The 17,608-nt window shown below is 36.7% G+C and overlaps 1 protein-coding gene across 1 annotated transcript; it reads left to right on the top strand.

Moving 5' to 3' along the window:
* The first annotated feature begins 462 nt into the window (after window positions 1–462).
* On the top strand, window positions 463–6,619 carry TDRD15 (tudor domain containing 15). The gene has a single exon (XM_087717045.1). It carries the CDS (start codon window positions 464–466, stop codon window positions 6,617–6,619), a length of 6,156 nt encoding a protein of 2,051 aa, XP_087573171.1. The 5' UTR covers window position 463.
* The last annotated feature ends 10,989 nt before the right edge of the window (window positions 6,620–17,608 follow it).

Here is a 17,608-nt window from a genome sequence, read left to right as displayed (position 1 = left end):
GCTGAACTGCCATATCACAATCTGGCCTATTTTATTACATTTAACTATGTGCTGTGTGGACTTGATCTACAAATTATGGCTTAAAAGTAACAATAGCTGCATTGTTTAATTATCAGACTGCTTCTGGTTTATAAAAGTACTTTCCATGTGAATGCACTCTGTCATATTCTTTCTGCTTTTCCCAACTTCATCCAATTAAGGAGAACCTATATTGGTAATGTTGGAGTAAAACCACGAGAGAAGAGAAGGAGATGCATATTCTATTAAATCATTCAAATTATTAATATTTTAAAATCTGTCAGTCTGCATATTTTGGTGTATAACAGAACTTTTTAGCTGATAAAAGAAGTGATTGTAACATCTCTATTACATATGATTGTGTCAAACAATCATAATCAAGTTATGTTAAAATGAAAAATAAACATTTAATAATGTTAAATTTTATACTGGTTTTTCAGGAGGGATGGATTCATCTTCATCAACAAAACTTCTAGATATTGATGTGAAGGTAACTGATGTATACTACCATCGAAAAGAAGTCCTTATAAAATTTCAAGGCCAATTTAACACAGAATGTGAGCTTGATTATCATATATTGCAAAAAGAAATTCAGCAAGTACCAAAAGTGAAAGCTTCTGTTGCAGTTGGTGAATTCTGTTTAGTCAAAGATTCAGAGTGTGGAGATTGGTACAGAGGAAAAGTAATTAAGAAAAGGCATGATACCTATGATGTACATTTTGTGGACAATGGAAAAATACTGGCAGTGCATGAAGCTCACCTTGCATCTTCTATTGCTGAATTGTTTCAGCTTCCTCCAAAGATGGTTTATGGGATTTTTGCAAATGTCCTTCCTATTGAAGAAAAGTGGACTGCCCAAGCTTTTAATTACTTTTCATCTTTGATAGGTTTGCAGATTAAAGGTCATATACAAGCCACTCTGCCAAACCAAATGTTTCTTCTTCATGTGCCCAAAATTGCTACTGATGTGGTTGAATTCAGAATAGGAAAACTTGTTAATAAGGATACTTTCTGTCTTCTTGTTGAAATGTTAACTGCATTTCCACATGAGTCGCTTTGTAAACAAATGCCGGATTTACCACAACAGAAATGTACAAGGCCAGGTACGCTATTTTGTGATGCAGGAATTCAACCAAATATTCCACCAGTTCTAAGAAATCTTCAACCAATTTTATCTGTTGGTGCTGTAGAAAAAGTAAAAATATCAGTAGCAGTTAGCCCCAGTAAGTTTTATTGCCAATTACTTCAACAACAGACACAGCTGGATACATTGACAAGAGACATGCTTTCCTATTATGAATCTATTAGCAGAGTAAAACTTCCGTCTTGTGACAATTTTGGAGCCCTTTGCGCAGCTAGACAAAAAAACGGTCAGTGGCAGAGAGGAGTAATACAACAGCTACTTTCTGACAAAGTGAAGATTTGGTTTATGGATTTTGGCAACTATGAAGCTGTGTCTTCTGAGTATATTTTGAAGCTTCCCCCAGAATTTATTTCAGTACCTATGTTTTCATTTCCTTGTGCTCTATCATGTCTTAGTGATCAAGAAGAAACGGAAAGAAATGCTCAGCTAGAAGAATTTAAAGAAATTCTATTAACACAACAGTCTACTTTGGCCCAAATAGATCGGTTCGATAGTAAAGAGCACATATATTATGTTACGTTACGTAAATGCGCATTGACACAGACAAGTGAAAATCTATCTCGGGAAAATGATGTGGATCCAAAATACAACACAGATGCCTCTTGTACAAGCGGGAATGTACAAAATCCTAGGGTGAACTTGGCAGAGAAGATTTACAGTACTACTCAACAATCAAGTTATTCCTCAAATCAAAAGGATACTCATTTACTGTGTTCACCTTTAACAGTTCCTTACAAAAGAGCAGAAATGAAAATAAGTTCAGTTTGTGTTGCTTTTGCAGTTTATGTTTTGAATCCATCGAATTTCTGGGTGCAAACGAATGATTTCTCAGATGAGTTTGAAGCTTTAATGAAGAAAATTGCAGATGTGTATGATGGAGATGAAGTCGATGATAAAATTCTAGAAAACCCAGAACCTGGAAGACTCTGTTGTGCACGATATAGCAAGGATAAGTATTTTTATAGGGCTGTCATTAGACAAATTGTAGACAATAATGCTGATGTTTATTTTTTAGATTTTGGGAACACTGACACAGTGCCACTGTTTGATGTGAAGATTTTGCTTCCAGAGCTTCAAGAATTACCGGCATTAGCCATGTGCTGTACACTTGCTAATGCATTTCCAATTGAAGATATATGGACTAAAAAAGAAACAGATTTCTTTAAAACAATTGTGGTTGACAAACCAATCACACTGCATGTCATTGCAAAACAAAAGGAGAATTACATTGTCAATGTGCAGTGTATGAATGGCTCCAAGCAGACTGATGTTCTCGGGCTTATGATTGAGGCTGGATGTGCAGAATTTTGGGAAGTAAAACAAGATCCATTTCAGAAAACAGTAAGGGGCTTTCCACGAAACTTCTCAAAAAAAAATAAAAACAGAAAAATACTAAGTAAAACATCTATTCAGAAAAATAAAGTAGTGATACCTCACACTACTGATGAGAATAAAAAGCTGAATACTCATGTTGTGACAAAAGGGAATGCTAGCGTTTTTCCACAATGGAAAAACATACTTTCCAATAAAGATGAGCAAATGTTTGAGAAAACAGATGGAGGAGAATACTATAAAGAGTACAAATTTAAACCAGGTTGTGTGTTTGATGTTGTATGCTGTCATATTATTTCACCAGGCAGTTTTTTATGCCAGATACAAAATAAGCTACCTGAGCTAAATAATATGATGGAACAAATTCAGAATTTTTACAACACTCAAAAAAGACCTTATGAAAGTGGAAAGCTTGCCTGTGTTGTGAAACATTCTACAGATGGAAAATGGTACAGAGCTGTTGTACTGAAATACGTATCCCAAACTGAAACTGATGTGATATTTGTAGACTATGGTAACAGGGAAAGAGTTTTGTTGAAAGATCTTCAAGCTATTCATCCAGACTTCTTAATTTTGGAATGTCAAGCATTCAGATGTTGTCTTAACAGTGTCAGTGAATCCTTAATATTTGACCCCTATATTTGGACTGCTGAGATATGCAGCGAATTTAAAAGATTTGTTTCATCTTCCAATGAACAACTGATTTGTTCAATTTGTGCCCTGGTTTTTAAGCCTCCCAACTACTTATATTACATTGTTGATTTGAAGAGTCCGTTTACTAGTTTAAGGCAATTTCTCTTTGAAAGTGACCATGCACAAATTTACTCTTTTGAATGTGCACAATCTCTTGTAACACCATTTTCTCTATGTAGCTTTTATTATTCATCTTTTAATATGGAAGTTGGAAATGAAGAGAAAGTACATCTATCCTATATATATAGCCCTACAAAATTCTACTGCCAGTTAAGTAGAAATGCAAATGAGATGGACAAGATACATAAAAAGATTTCAGAAATTAGCCCCAAAACAAACCATGTAATCCAAATGAATACTCAGAGTTTATGCATAGCAAAATATTTTGAGGATGGAGACTTCTATAGAGCTTTAGTATCTCCTAAGGAAACATCAGATTTCTACCCAGTATATTTTGTGGACTTTGGAAATAAACAATTGGTAGCCGAAGAGGAACTAGTTCCTATTCCAAACAGTGCTTCAGAATTAATGTTCACACCCATGCAAGCTATTAAATGTTATTTATCAGGTCTAAAGGATGTTGAAATTCCGTCTAAAATGAAAGCATGGTTTGAAAAAAAATATTTGGAAAAAGAGTTGAAGGCTGTAGTAGTATCTAAAGAATCTGATGGGCAGTTCGGTATGGAGTTGTATGATGGAGAACTACAAATAAATGCAAAGATTAAACATTTACTAAAGCAAAAAAGTGATCTGAACCCAAAGGATAAAAAGAAAGCTTTAAAAAAATGTGTTGGGAATAAACATAGGCCTTGTAAAATAGAGTTGAATATAGAGAGAAAAAAAGTTAAAAGTAAAGAAATTGGACAGCAAATAAAAGCCAGCAATGATAAGTTACCTTCTAAATATAGGAACAAAAAAGTAATTGATCAACAGAAACAGGATAGTGGACCTGCAAAGTTTCCCTTGACTTCGGATTTTTCAGATTTCATGTTGAAAAAAGTTTTGAGATACAGATATAAAAGTACTCACAAAGAACCCAATACTGATACCATTGATAAACTTAATGAACCGTCAGAGAAAATTAAAAATAAAAGGACTGGATTATATAGACTAAAATACACTGATCTTCCCCAACTTGACATTCTTCTAAATTCTGAAGTCTGGGGTTATATGTCTTATATAGTTAATCTTTCAAGTTTCTATGTTCATCGTTCAGAGGATGAAAATAAAATTGTGCAACTTGCTGGGGAACTGAATAGAAAAACTCTGGTTAAAGAATCAGTAATAGAGGTTGAACTTGAGAAAGACGATATTGTTTTAGCAAAATATGAAGGTGATTGTTGCATATATCGAGCTTTAATTAGAAAAGTCCTAGCCAATAAGTTTTTTGAAGTAGAGTTTATTGATTATGGCAACATAGCAACTGTGAATTCAACAAACATCTACAGAATTGGAAAGTGTTTACTCGATTTACCAAGACTCAGCATACATTGCTTCCTTAGTAAAGCAAAGTGCTTGTTTTCAAATAAAAACTGGAGTACTGATATGGATGCTTACTTTATCAATGAGGTAAATAATCAGCCAGTCATGATTAAGTTTCTACAACAGTATGACCAACAGTGGGAGGTTGACATAATGTGTCATGGAATATTTATCTCTGATAAATTAATAGAGAGAGAAACCCTTTTAGGTTTCGAGAACATACTTTCACTAAACTATGACCAGAACATGAAACAATTCCCAACAATAGATTCAGAAACTCTTAGTAATAATCCAGGTAAAAAATCAGAAAGTCAAACATCATGTGAAAGCATTAAAATCAAACCTACTAAGATTGGCTACCAAAATATAAAGCCTGGACAGATAGAAATAGTTGAAGTTGGTCATATTTCAAGTAATGGGAACTTCTATGTGAGGTTAACTAAGGATGCACAAACAATGCTCAATTTGAATGTACTAGTTGCTCAAGAAGTAGAGAAAAAGTGCTTTATTGCTATGGAAGAGATTAGAGAAGGATTGGAATGTTTGGTAAGATCAAACAAACCCTTGGGATGGTATCGATCTGAAGTTATTAAAAAATATGTGAAGGAGGAATGGATGCTGGTCCTTTTTGTGGATTTAGGAGAGTATGAAATGGTGTCACTGCATGATACACATGTGCTGAGTGAAAAAATAAGGTGTATTCCCAGGAATGCAGTGCTTTGTAGATGGATTTGGATTGGAAATCTAAGTGATTTGTCTTTTGAGGGAATGATGGAGAAGGTTAAATATTGTGAGATAAAGATTAAATTTTTTGAATACTTAGAATCTGAGCTTATTTGGGAAGTAGATCTTTTTATAGATGGAATTTTATTTTTGGAATATTGGAATCAAATATCTAAACAAACAAAATTAGAGGGACATAACTTATTAGGGACAGTGAATATCAGCAAATCACTTGATATCTCAGTCAGATCAAGTTCAATTTCATGGGCACAATTTCAGAAGGATAGTCACTATCCTGGATTTGTAACATCAGTCATTGATCCTTCAAACTTCTGTATTCAGTTTGGAGATTCATTTAAAACTCTGATATCCTTGTTCAAAATGCTCTCTAATCTTCCAGAAAGCCTCCCACCTATGCCACAAGAATGTATGATTCCTGGTGCCACCTGCTTAATAAAAAATGGACCTAATGGAAGCTGGAACAGAGTTGAAGTTTCTGAAGTGCTCAAAGACTCTAGTACGTTAATGCTTACTTTTATTGATGATGAGGGGTTATCAGTTCCCCTTCCCATCTCGGATGTCTCTAAGCTGAAGATTATCCCAGAAAAGCTAGCTAGTTTACCACGATTAACCTATCCTTGCTCATTGTTTGGAGTGACACCTGCTGATGGGAAACATTGGAGTGATGAAGCCAAACTTATAATTCAAGAATTTCTTGGTAGACAAGGTCTCACATTCCAATTCAAACAGCCTCATTGTGGACTGAAGCTAGAAGTAGATGTTTTTTTTGAGCAAAACAATGCAGCAGATGTATTGGTTGCTTCTGGTTGTGCTTTGTATTCTAAAACTGCATCTTTTGGATCAGCTTGCTGTGATGACCTTCAGCTACCAAATTCACGTATTATTTATGATCCACTGTCCATTCAGAAGATCTCTAAACCACAGATTGCCACAAATAGAGACCAGAAAGGTCCACAGAATTCAGATGTGCAATTGAAATGTGTTGATTTAAAAAAATTAGAGGTGAAGAGCTCCAAAAAACTACGCGGTAAAAAAAAAGACTCTCGGATGAATTTCTTCAATAAAAGAAATTATAGAAGTCTGCACAACCAGAATGAGAAATTATTTAATCAATGTTGTGACAGAGAACAACTCAACCAAACATATTCTACAACCGTATCAAAGGCTTCTGACAAGTTGGACTCCCAAGAATGCTCAGATCCATGAAGAAAATTGAACACTTACAAGGTCAGTTTCAAATGACACTTAACTGTATAAAATTATCTTATCCTTTGCTTTAATCTATAACAGGAACAATAGTTTGGGCTTCCTTTAAGGCTAGCAGCAAAAGAATCATACACCTAATTTGCCTGCATAAACTGCCATAATGCATACTGGAAGGATGTTAGTATATTCTACATATAATGCAGCACAGATTGCAGCACAGATCACAAATCTATCTGAGCTTGCGCATATAGTGGATTTCTTTGTAGAAAGATAATCTGCCACAATGTGATTATCTATAGGCAGCCTTTAGGGCTCATTATGGAGCACATAATTTAGTCCCCTTGGAGGACTATCTATGCCAGGAGTCTCAAACTCAATTTCATTTGAGGGCTGCATCAGGGTGTGTTTGACCTTGGGGCCAGGGTGGCCGTGGCCAGGGTGGGCATGGCCAGCTCAACGTCACTCATTTTGGGGGTGCCTATAATGGCCTGAGTGCTCTGCCAGTGAAAATGGGCTCCCAAACTCTATTTTGGCTACAATAGCCGCCTGCAACCCTCTGCCAGTGAAAACAGAGTTCCCGCCAGTGGCCCTCCAAAAATCTCTTTTTGCTGGCAGACGCACCACGGGTCGGTCTTTCGCTGTTTCCGGGACAGCCCTGCACGCCAGATTGAAACACCCTGCACGCTGGATCCGGCCCCCAGGCCTTGAGTTTAACACCCCTGATCTGTGCTACGAATTTTACAGCAAAGTAGTGTTCTCTGTTTTTGCTCAGCATCTTGGCAGTTTTCAACCAGAAAATCCTTCTGAATTGCTTTCAGCTCGGAAACACAATTTTATAATGGCTTAGGTTCTTAGAAATATGATTTAAAAGAGGTGTTAGAGATTCCTACAGGTAGTCCTCAACTTACAACCACAATTGAGCCCAAAATTTATGTTGCTAATTGCGACATTTGTTAAGTGAGTTTTGCTCCATTTGATGGCTTTTGCCACAGTTGCTAAGCAAATCACTGCAGCTGTTAAGTTAGTAACACAGTTGTTAAGTGAATCTAGCTTCCCCATTGACTTTGCTTGCCAGAAGGTTGCAAAAGGAGATTTACATGACCCTAGGACACTCTAGCCATCTATAAATATGAATCAGTTGCCAGGTATCTGAATTTGGATTACAAGATGCTAAAATTGTTGTGTGGAAAATGGTATTAAATTCCTTTTTTCCGTGTTTGTGTAACTTTGGACGGTCATTAAATGAATTGTAAGTTGGCGACTACCTGTATTTGATATGGTGTCTATTGGAAACTGTTGAATAATATCTGGTATATTTGATTTGGTACCACCAGAATGCTGATGACACTACCTCTTTTAATTCTTTTCCACTTAAATGCAAGGAAATTTTGCTTCATTTCTGAAGTCAGTAAGAGACTGAATGAGTGCAAACTTACAGGTGCACAATTCAGACCAGACACTAATTTTCTTGGTTATTTGAAAGATAAATGAAAGAAAATGGAATTTAGTCAGAAGCTCATTTCATTAGTGTCCAAGAAGATTGGTATTGCTTGGACAATTGATTTATGCTCACTTGTAGAAAAGAGCTATTAAAAGGCTGAAGGGCATTTTTATTTAGAAATAATCATCTTTTTTCATGTATATGAAGACATACATCTATATTCCACATACATATATGGAATAATATATATTCCATATACATTTACAAATATATTTCTCATTCTTCTATGTATACGAGTTTAGCCAGCCATTACTGTCATGTTTCCTTTGGCCACAGTAAGCCTTTCCTATGCCAGGGTCCCCAATTGAATTTTAATTCCATTACTTCTTTTTTTTTTTGCAATTTTTTTATTTTTAAACATAAAAAAAACAACATACGGTATTTTTTTTTCATCCATTACATGCAGCATATTGTTTGGTTACAAGTGTTTTTGCGTCCATGTTCTCAATTACATATACAATCAGATTTTCCGTCTAATATAACTAAATACCTCACTTTCATTGTACAACATATATTCAATTACAATTAATATTTATTTCTTTTCAATAAACCTAATTCCCTTACATTCTTGATTGTCTGTTTAATAACAATATACCTTTATATAATCACTTATCCCATTCTGAATATTTTTACAGTATAATTTTTTTACCAACTATTTATATTTGTATATCACTATTTTCAATTATGTATAATCCCACCAATCATGTATCATGCTTATGTTCATTATTGTCCTTGTACATCATACATTCAAACAAAGATGTTATTCCTTCACTTTTCAACAAGGTGTTCTAAATACTCACTTCATATATATACCAATTTTTTATTATTTCCTTATAAAAATTGTTTATCAACAACAGGATATCTTTATAATATATACTTAGAGTCATACATTATATCACCAATCCTCTATCAAGTATACATAAATTCATTATTATCCTTATCCATTTTAAAACAATTCCATGACTTCTTGGGTAACAAATGCTTGGGAAAAGCTGTACAGTCCACATAGAATGTACATGACTCTGTAGAGAAGTGGTTCCCAATATGGGGCCCACTCCCCACAGGTGGGTAATTTGATTTTTAATTTGGGGGGGGGCAATTTGAACTTGTTTAAACCAAGTTAATGGCCTTTTAGGCTTCTTCCGCATGAGTAGAGTTCACATTTGGAGTAAAGTAAGAATTATATATCAACAGGGGGGGGGGGCACAGGATTTTAGAGATGCTTAGGTGGGGCATGGCCAAAAAAAGATTGGGAACCACTCTTGTAGATTATATATGGCTATGTATTGTTCCTGTGACTTCGTAGCCTAATAGAAACTATGCAGTCATCTAGTAGAAGTATAGGCTGTTCTTCGGAAACCAGAACTAAAGAATTACAAGTCTGTGATAGATAGAGAAATAGAGATAGAAATTATGGCTAGATAGACAGATAGATTTAAAAATACAAAAAAAAACCATGTAAAAATATGTGGACAATCTGGAAAGAGTGCAGAGAAGAGCAACAAAAATGATTGGGGGGCTGGAGGCTAAAACATGAAGAACAGTTATAGAAATCGGGTATATCTAGTATAATGAAAAGAAGAACTAAGGGAGACATGATAGCAGTGTTCCAATATTTGAGGGGTTTCTATAAAGAAGAGGGGAGTCAAATTATTTTCCAAAGCACCAAAGGAAAGACAAGAAACAATGATTGGAAACTAGCCAAGGAAAGAAGCAACTAGAACTAAGGAGAAATTTCTTAATGGTGGGACCAATCAACCAATGGAGTAGCTTGCCTTCAGAAGTTGTGGGTGCTCCATTACCGAAGGCTTTCAAGAAGAGACCAGACAATCATTTGTCTGATGTGGTATAGGATCTCCTGTTCGAGCAGGGGGTTGGACTAGAAGACCTCTGAGTTCCCTTCCAACTCTATTATTCTATGGTCTATGAAAAAAAAAAGTTAAAAAAATTAAGTCTCTGTAAAAAGGCAGGTCTTCACAGTAAACCTGAACAAATTAAGTATATTTTCTTTCTAATATATCTGCTTGTGGTTTTTTTTTTTAGGTTAAAATCAGAATAGATGGATTATCACAGTTGACAACTATTAATGGACAAAAGATCAACCTTCATTTGAAAAGCAATGCAGGAACAGTATGCAGAACGTGTTCTATTTATAAATTTATCATTTGTAGAAATCCAGACCAGAGGCCCATAACTATTAAAAAGGGTAAAGGGTCCATTAGTATTCTGGTTTGGTTCCCTTCCTCCCCTGCCATATGCATATATTTTTATGCCTTTGAAAAGTCTCTACTGACGATTGATTTAGCATTGGAATGATGACAGCATGGAAAAAGAAATACTTTGGAATAAGGTTTTCAGCAAAACTAATCTGTTACCTTACTGGACAAAGACCATCTTGCAATTGGTGCTAGATTTTTATTATTATGCTAAACTTTGTGCTTATATGTAATGATCATTTGGAATTTTGTTTAATTTCAGAAGTGATTAGGAACTATCAGTTTTTTTTTTAATTAAACGTAATACAATGTATCACAAGAGACGGTGTGCTTTGGCCTTTGCCGATATTGAAAAAAAATGCAGAAATATGAAAATCAAGAACACTTGTTCTATATGTTACTAAGTTTGTGAGGTGTGAGGCATACAGTTGTCTAGATTGTCAAATGCTGCCAAATGTTGTTGATTTGTTTTTACTAGGAAAAAGTTTGAATTTAAACTAATATAATAGGAAAATAATCTCTTTATTTATTCTGACCATTTCGATGCAAGTACATTTCAGTAAAATACAGATTTCGCTATGGACTTCCATACGTCCTAGCCATTCCAGTTTTCTTCCACAATGCTCTGTTTTGCTTACTACCACAAAAAGGCTCCATATAAACTGCAGAATATATTAAGACAGATGTAAATCTCAAGGTATTTTATTAATTACAGGGAAGCTTAATGCTGAGTTGATTGCTACCAATTCTTGCCTGTTGGCAAGTACTATCATTTCATAAGTTAAATCCATTTTCTTTTGTTACACTTAGTGACTTGTGCATTCTCTCATGGGAGAGAGAATGAGTGACAGGTATACAGAAATCATGTTTTAAAACCCAGTTAAATCTTATCTGTGCACTAGGATGCTTAGAAGTTGTATATATATTTTATTGCAGGTTGTACTGCATTGAACCTCATCAGTGAGGATTTTCCAATATTGTTTAGAGGTATTGTATTGGTATATAAGTGTTGTAGGTATTGTTTATACCTACAGTATATTGGAAGAACACTCTCCTGACAGCCTGAACCTTTCTGTTAGTTTTTTTGTTTGTTTAATCCTACACATTTTAACAGTTCTAATAACTACATTTTGAAAGACATAAGTTGATTTAACTGAATTAGCAGCGCTGAATTAGCACATTTGAGTAAGACATGATTAACGTAAATGTCTTAAAAGCGCTACCAAAAGAAAATCAAGCTTCCAGCTAGCCCCAGGGCTTGTTGGAAGTAACAGTGAAATATTTCTTCTTGTAATAGGCAAGAACAGCAGGAGTTATATTTTTTTTTATATCTATACGAAACCAAATAGGATGCCCGTGTAAAATTCAAATTAGTTTCTAAAGGCTTTAGTGTTATATGTATAACTACTGATGAGTACTGGTGAGAAAACACATCTTGTGGTTTATATGGTGTAAATATGAGTTTTCTTGCTGAGCGCCCTGAAAATAAAAAAGACGTGTTTGGATATTTCATGATGTTCATAAAGTACAGTGTATTTTTCTTTAAATAAAAGAATATTCTTTGACTCCAGTGATATAAAATTGTTATTAAGCAGCAATAAAGTGGTGGTACAAGTTTAACACAGCCACAGTGAAGCTGTAGGAAAAGCTACATTTGTTTAATGTTTTCTCATACCAGATTCCAGCTAGGGGAAGCTTTTCCTGGAGGGGTGGAGGGGTGGGTGGGAAAGAGAATATCAAATATACATTTCTGAAATCAATATTTTGCTTTTATATGTGGATTAAGGTGGGTTTCTTTTCAGGTGCCAGGCCCCATTGTGCAATTCTCCCCTCACTCAATTCACCTTATAGCCTAGGCCAGTGTTTCTCAACCTTGGTAACTTGAAGATGTCTGGACTTCAACTCCCAGAATTCCCCAGCCAGCGTTCGCTGGCTGGGGAATTCTGGAAGTTGAAGTCCGGACATCTTCAAGTTGCCAAGGTTGAGAAACACTGGCCTAAGTTATTATTTTCCTCTTTTTTAAATTAAATGTTGAAGACCTGCAGATGCCATGGCTTTGTCGGGCATGTTACTGACCTTGATATTATGAAATGGAGATGGAAGGGTGTGTCAGAATATCCAATACAGGTAGTCCTTGACTTTTGACCCCAATTGATCCCATCATTTTCGTTGCTAAGTGAGACATGTGTTAAGTGAGTTCTCCCCATTTTACTACCTTTCTTGCAACAGTTATGTGAATCAGTGCAATTTTTAAGTTAGTAACAGGATGTAAACTGAATCTGGCGTCCCCATTGGCTTTGCTTCTCAGAAGGTTGCAAAAGGGGATCACATGACCCCAAGGTCATGGCCACCGTCATAAATATAAACCAGTTGCCAAGTATCTGAATTTTGGTCACGTTACCATGAGGGCATTACAGTGGTAATAAGTGTGTAAAATGGTCATAAGTCACTTTTTTTCAGTGCCGTTGTAACTTCAAACGGTCAGTAAATGAATGTTATAAGTCGAGGATTACCTGTACTCCTAAATGTAAAACAAGCTATGTTTTTTTTTTATCTTGCTGTTCTTGATTTTTGTTCATGTATTGTTTTCGGTTCCACCACAAAAGCGTGGAGGACAAAATCGCGCTCGATGAAAGCGCGCATTTGACGTCATCACAGCGCGACGAAAACATCGCACTGTGATCGAAAAATGTAAAAATAAAGCGAAAACCTTACCCTAACCCCCCCAAACCTAACCCTTAACCTAACCCTTAACCTAACCCTAAATCTAACCCTAAACGTAACCCTTAACCTAACGCTAACCCTTAACGCTAAACGTAACCCTAACGGTCTAAACCTAAACCTAAACCTTAACCTAAACCTAAACCTAAACCTAACCCTTACCTTTATGTGAATCGGCTTGCTTTAATTTTATTTTTATTTCAATTTTTATTTTTTTTTGTCGCGCTGTGATTACGTCAAATGCGCGCTTTCGTCGAGTGCGATTTTGTCCTCCGCGGTTTTGACGGGTCACGATTGTTTTCTCTTTTTTTTCTTGAACACAGTACACAATTGGCCTTGGCTATTTTGCCATGGAGGCATTTGAGTGTGTGTTTTGCTCATGTGTCTTGGGTCAATTGCATAGACTTTTAAAGGTACAATTTCAAACTGACTCGCATTGTTTTTCTGTTTATTAAGCGTAAAGTGATTTTGCAGAATAAAAATAAAAAAACATCAAATATTAACGAGTATACCAAAAGCAAGGAAGGCTAACATAGAGATTATATAGAAACAATAATAATTATTTCCAAGGAGCAGGCAAAAATTTAACAGCAAGTCATATTAATAAGGAGTAGTAGGATCAATTGAAATACGTGGCACAAATATTGTGAAAGCATTAAATTTAGTTTTAACACCCTGAATAACACCATGTAAGAGTGTAGACACCCTCTGTGGGGACAGCATTTTAGGGAAAGTGCCCTCTGATGTTGCATAAAACCAAATGTGGAAAATAGCATAGAAAAACCTAGCTATAAGTAATGTTAGAACGTGTATTATCTTTATAGATAATAGATCTGTTCTGAGCCAGCCTTCGCAGAAGCAAGAAACAGACTCCTTGTCACGAAAAACCCCTCTTTATTTAACTCTTGTGAATTAATGGCATTCACCCATCGAAAAGTCCAAGCAAGGAGTTAAATGCAGCAACAGACCTTAACAGTTTCTTGCGATAATTGCAAGGCCGGGAGATCCCAGTCAAAAGGCTACAAGTTCTGGCAAGCAGTCTGATGCACGAAACACAATGAACAAACCTTCAGAAATACCAACTGTTGTCTCCTACGACAACCGCTCACCTTTCCTTCTATTTATTCCCCAGCTAGGGAGGGGGCATTCAGCATCGGTGTGTGCTTTGCTTTCTGAGTCGACTCCTTGTTCTCCGTTGTTCACCTCTCCTAACTGCTCTGCACATACGTGCATCTGGAACAGGCCCCAGCTGTTCTTCTTCCTCACTTATCTCAGCCTTCAAAAGCAGCTGCCTCTCCGGTGGCTGGGAAATGTTGGACTGCTCTGGCTCTATCTCTTTGTCTAATGCAGAGATCCATCAGAGCCTTCCCCAGGCTCCAGAACTGGCCCAAGTTCCTCCCCAATCTCCTAGTTGTATGAGTCTGCTGCCAGCTCTGCTGGCAGCTGGTGGGCCACAACAAGATTTGGATAGAACATGGAGGACTGGGTCCATCTCTACAATCATAATAGCAATTTGTTCAACTTCAAGAAAACAGTTTGGGGAACCTTTTTATTTCTTTCTGTAGTGGTGAAAGAAAAGAACTAGGTCAAGAATCTGAATTAGTTCCTTGGATAGGTAAAGCACAGAATAGTAAATTAAAAAGCGAATGGTAGAACCAGGGGTGAAATCCTCCTGGTTCAGCCTGGTTCGGTTGAACCAGTAGGGACGATTGTCCCTGGTTCTGTGAACTGGTAGCAGTGGTGGGATTCAGCCAGTTCGCACCTATTTGGGAGAACCGGTTGGTAACTTTCTAAGTAGTTCAGAGAACCGGTTGTTGGAAGAAATCTTATCTTGTTTTTTTTTCTAATTTACAGGGTTAATCCTGTAAGGAAGGCAGGAAGGAAACATTCTGATGTTGTTTCTAGCCTCATCTTTATTGACCTGCTTACAGAAACTGCCTCTCCGGTTAACCCTTATTACATTGTAACAGCTAAGGCGAAGCACCCATCGACCTCAGTGACCTTGAGTTGGCCATGCCCACCCAGTCACATGACCACAGAGCCACGGCTATCCAGATGGTCATTAGGGCAGAGAACCGGTTGTTAAATTATTTGAATCCCACCACTGCTTATCTATTACAGTAAACAAAATCTCCCCCCCCCCCTAGATCTGTATGAAGTAAGGAACTTTTGAGGCAATTGATGGTGAGGGACAAAAAAGTATTTTATCTTCTGCTTTCTGCCAATGGAAATTTTTTTACGTGAAATTTTTAATGTGAAATTTGGGTTGGGGGTTCTCACATTGGTAGGATGAATATTTCTGACCCAGGAATATATATGTTGGTATAAATTTCATGATTCATTAACAACTATTCATTCAACAGAACAGTCCATTTATGACTAAACAAAAAAAATAATGAAGACCTAACCAAAACATTTTTTGGGTTTTTTTTCTAAAGGATTAGGGGTGCAAGGGTCTTGTAACTTGACAGCTTTAAGACTTGAACACTTCAATGCCAGAGTTCCTGAGCCAACATGACTGGAGGAGGAATTCTGGGAGTTGAAGTCTACAAGTCTTAAAGCTGTCAAGTTTGAACACCCCTGGGTTTTTTTTTTCTAAAGGGTTAGGGGTGCAAGGGTCTTGTAACTTGACAGCTTTAAGACTTGCGTGCTTCAAATGCCAGAGTTTGTGAGCCAACATTTTGGTTGCTAAGCAAGAGCATTGTTAAGTGAGTTTCACCACATTTTACAAGTTGTCCACGCCCACCCAGTCACATGACTGCCAAGCCACTCCCACTCGGTCACATGGCTGGCAAGCCACTCCCACCCAGTCACATGGCCAGCAAGCCACTCCCACAAAGCAGGCCACACCTACAGAAGCGGTTCTAAAAAAATTTGAAACCCACCACTGGTAGTAAAAAAAAGCTTCCGAGGTTCGTGTGGCTCAGCTTTGTTTGTATGTTACAAAAGGGTGATAGGGATTCGTTTTGAGCCCAATATATTGTATAAAACAACTCCCAGCACTAAAGCTGTTTTAGATTGCTAGAATGGCTGGAAGCTGCTGCTGCTACCCAAAAAAGCATATGCCTCTGTGTGACTCACTTAACTTCATTCACTGTAGGGTAGTTCTATTACAGACGTTTCTTCCCAGCTTGCTTTACCAGAGATTGAGACTTTAAATGTGAAACCAGACAGTTGTAGCCCTAGAGGAACTAATTTGAACTGCCCAGTTCTGATACAACCTTTCTTCTACATGGCAAGTAATTTTTTTTACTCCTGCAATGTTTTCCCACTCTTTATTATTGAGGACATTTAAGATACTAGATACTCCCAGCAAGAGCCTTTGTATGTAAGGGTGTAGTGTTAGCGGTTCAACTTCTTCCTCACAGCAGCCTCTTTTCCTTTTCCTGGCTGGAGGGAGGATATTTGAAGGAAGACTTTACAAAAACTATGCTCATTGTTGGATAGAATATTTTAGTCTCCAAATGTAGCAAAACCTTTTGCTGTTGCTACAAGTGTAATAATATAATAACACAAGTGGATTGTTAAAGGAGTTAAAAAGGAAGGCTAAGACTTCTTAAATTAAGTTTTAAAACAGTCGTGAAGAGTTTTTAAGATAACAGTGAGCCATGACTATAACTATGATCCCAAATTCTCTTAAAAACTCTAATGATTGTTTTAAAAGTTATTGCAGTGTTTCTCAACCTTGGCAACTTGAAGATGTCCGGACTTCAACTCCCAGAATTCCCCAGCCAGCGAAAGCTTGGAATTCTGCGTTCGCTGGCTGGGGAATTCTGGGAGTTGAAGTCCGGACATCTTCAAGTTGCCAAGGTTGAGAAACACTGAGTTATTGTAATACTCTGTCATACTTGCCATAATCTTCTGGAATACTTGGTATTATAGAAGATTTTAAAAAAATCTGGTCATATCACAGAGCACCGGAGCAAAAATATGCATATGCTTTCATTCTTGGTTTATAATATGTTCAAGGTGGGTGACTTGTTTTCAGTAATCAGTAAAGTGAAAAAAATCTGAACATCAACAAACCCCTTAGATGACTTCCTGTGCTTCAGTCAATTAAACAGACTTGTTTGATTTATGGACATGGATATTGTGACTTAGCAAATCTTGCTTAAAACATGCCAAGGTCCAACAGAAGGATGAAGCCCCCCCCCCACTAGATGAAGACACTTTGATATGTATTAATTGGTACCTAAAACTCAGTCATGATGAACAGGAAGCTTGGAATTCTGCTCTAAGACCCTAGTTCTTGTTCAGTCCTTTCACTTAAACCAAGCATGTATGAAGTCTTTTTGAGTTCACACCAATATCCTGCATAATGATCGTTCTTCCAGATTTATATGAGAGCCAATTAATGCCAGGCAACAGGCTTACTAGCGAAGGATCCTGGGGTTGTAGCGTAGTAACATCTAAAAACCCACAGATTATAACACTAATAACCCTGCAGTCACCTAGGTCCTTAGTTTGATCAATGTATAAAAATATTCTGTTAGATAAATCTGTAGTTCTTGCAGGCTGTATATATGCCACATGGTTCATTTCTCATAATCC

The sequence above is a fragment of the Thamnophis sirtalis genome, unplaced genomic scaffold (genome assembly GCF_051295495.1).
Source record: "Thamnophis sirtalis isolate CommonGarterSnake01/CBP01778 unplaced genomic scaffold, rThaSir2_p1.2 scaffold_5, whole genome shotgun sequence".
Lineage (NCBI taxonomy): Eukaryota > Metazoa > Chordata > Lepidosauria > Squamata > Natricidae > Thamnophis > Thamnophis sirtalis.
The sequence above is the reverse complement of the archived record's forward strand: the minus strand, read 5'-3'. Positions and strand labels throughout refer to the sequence as shown.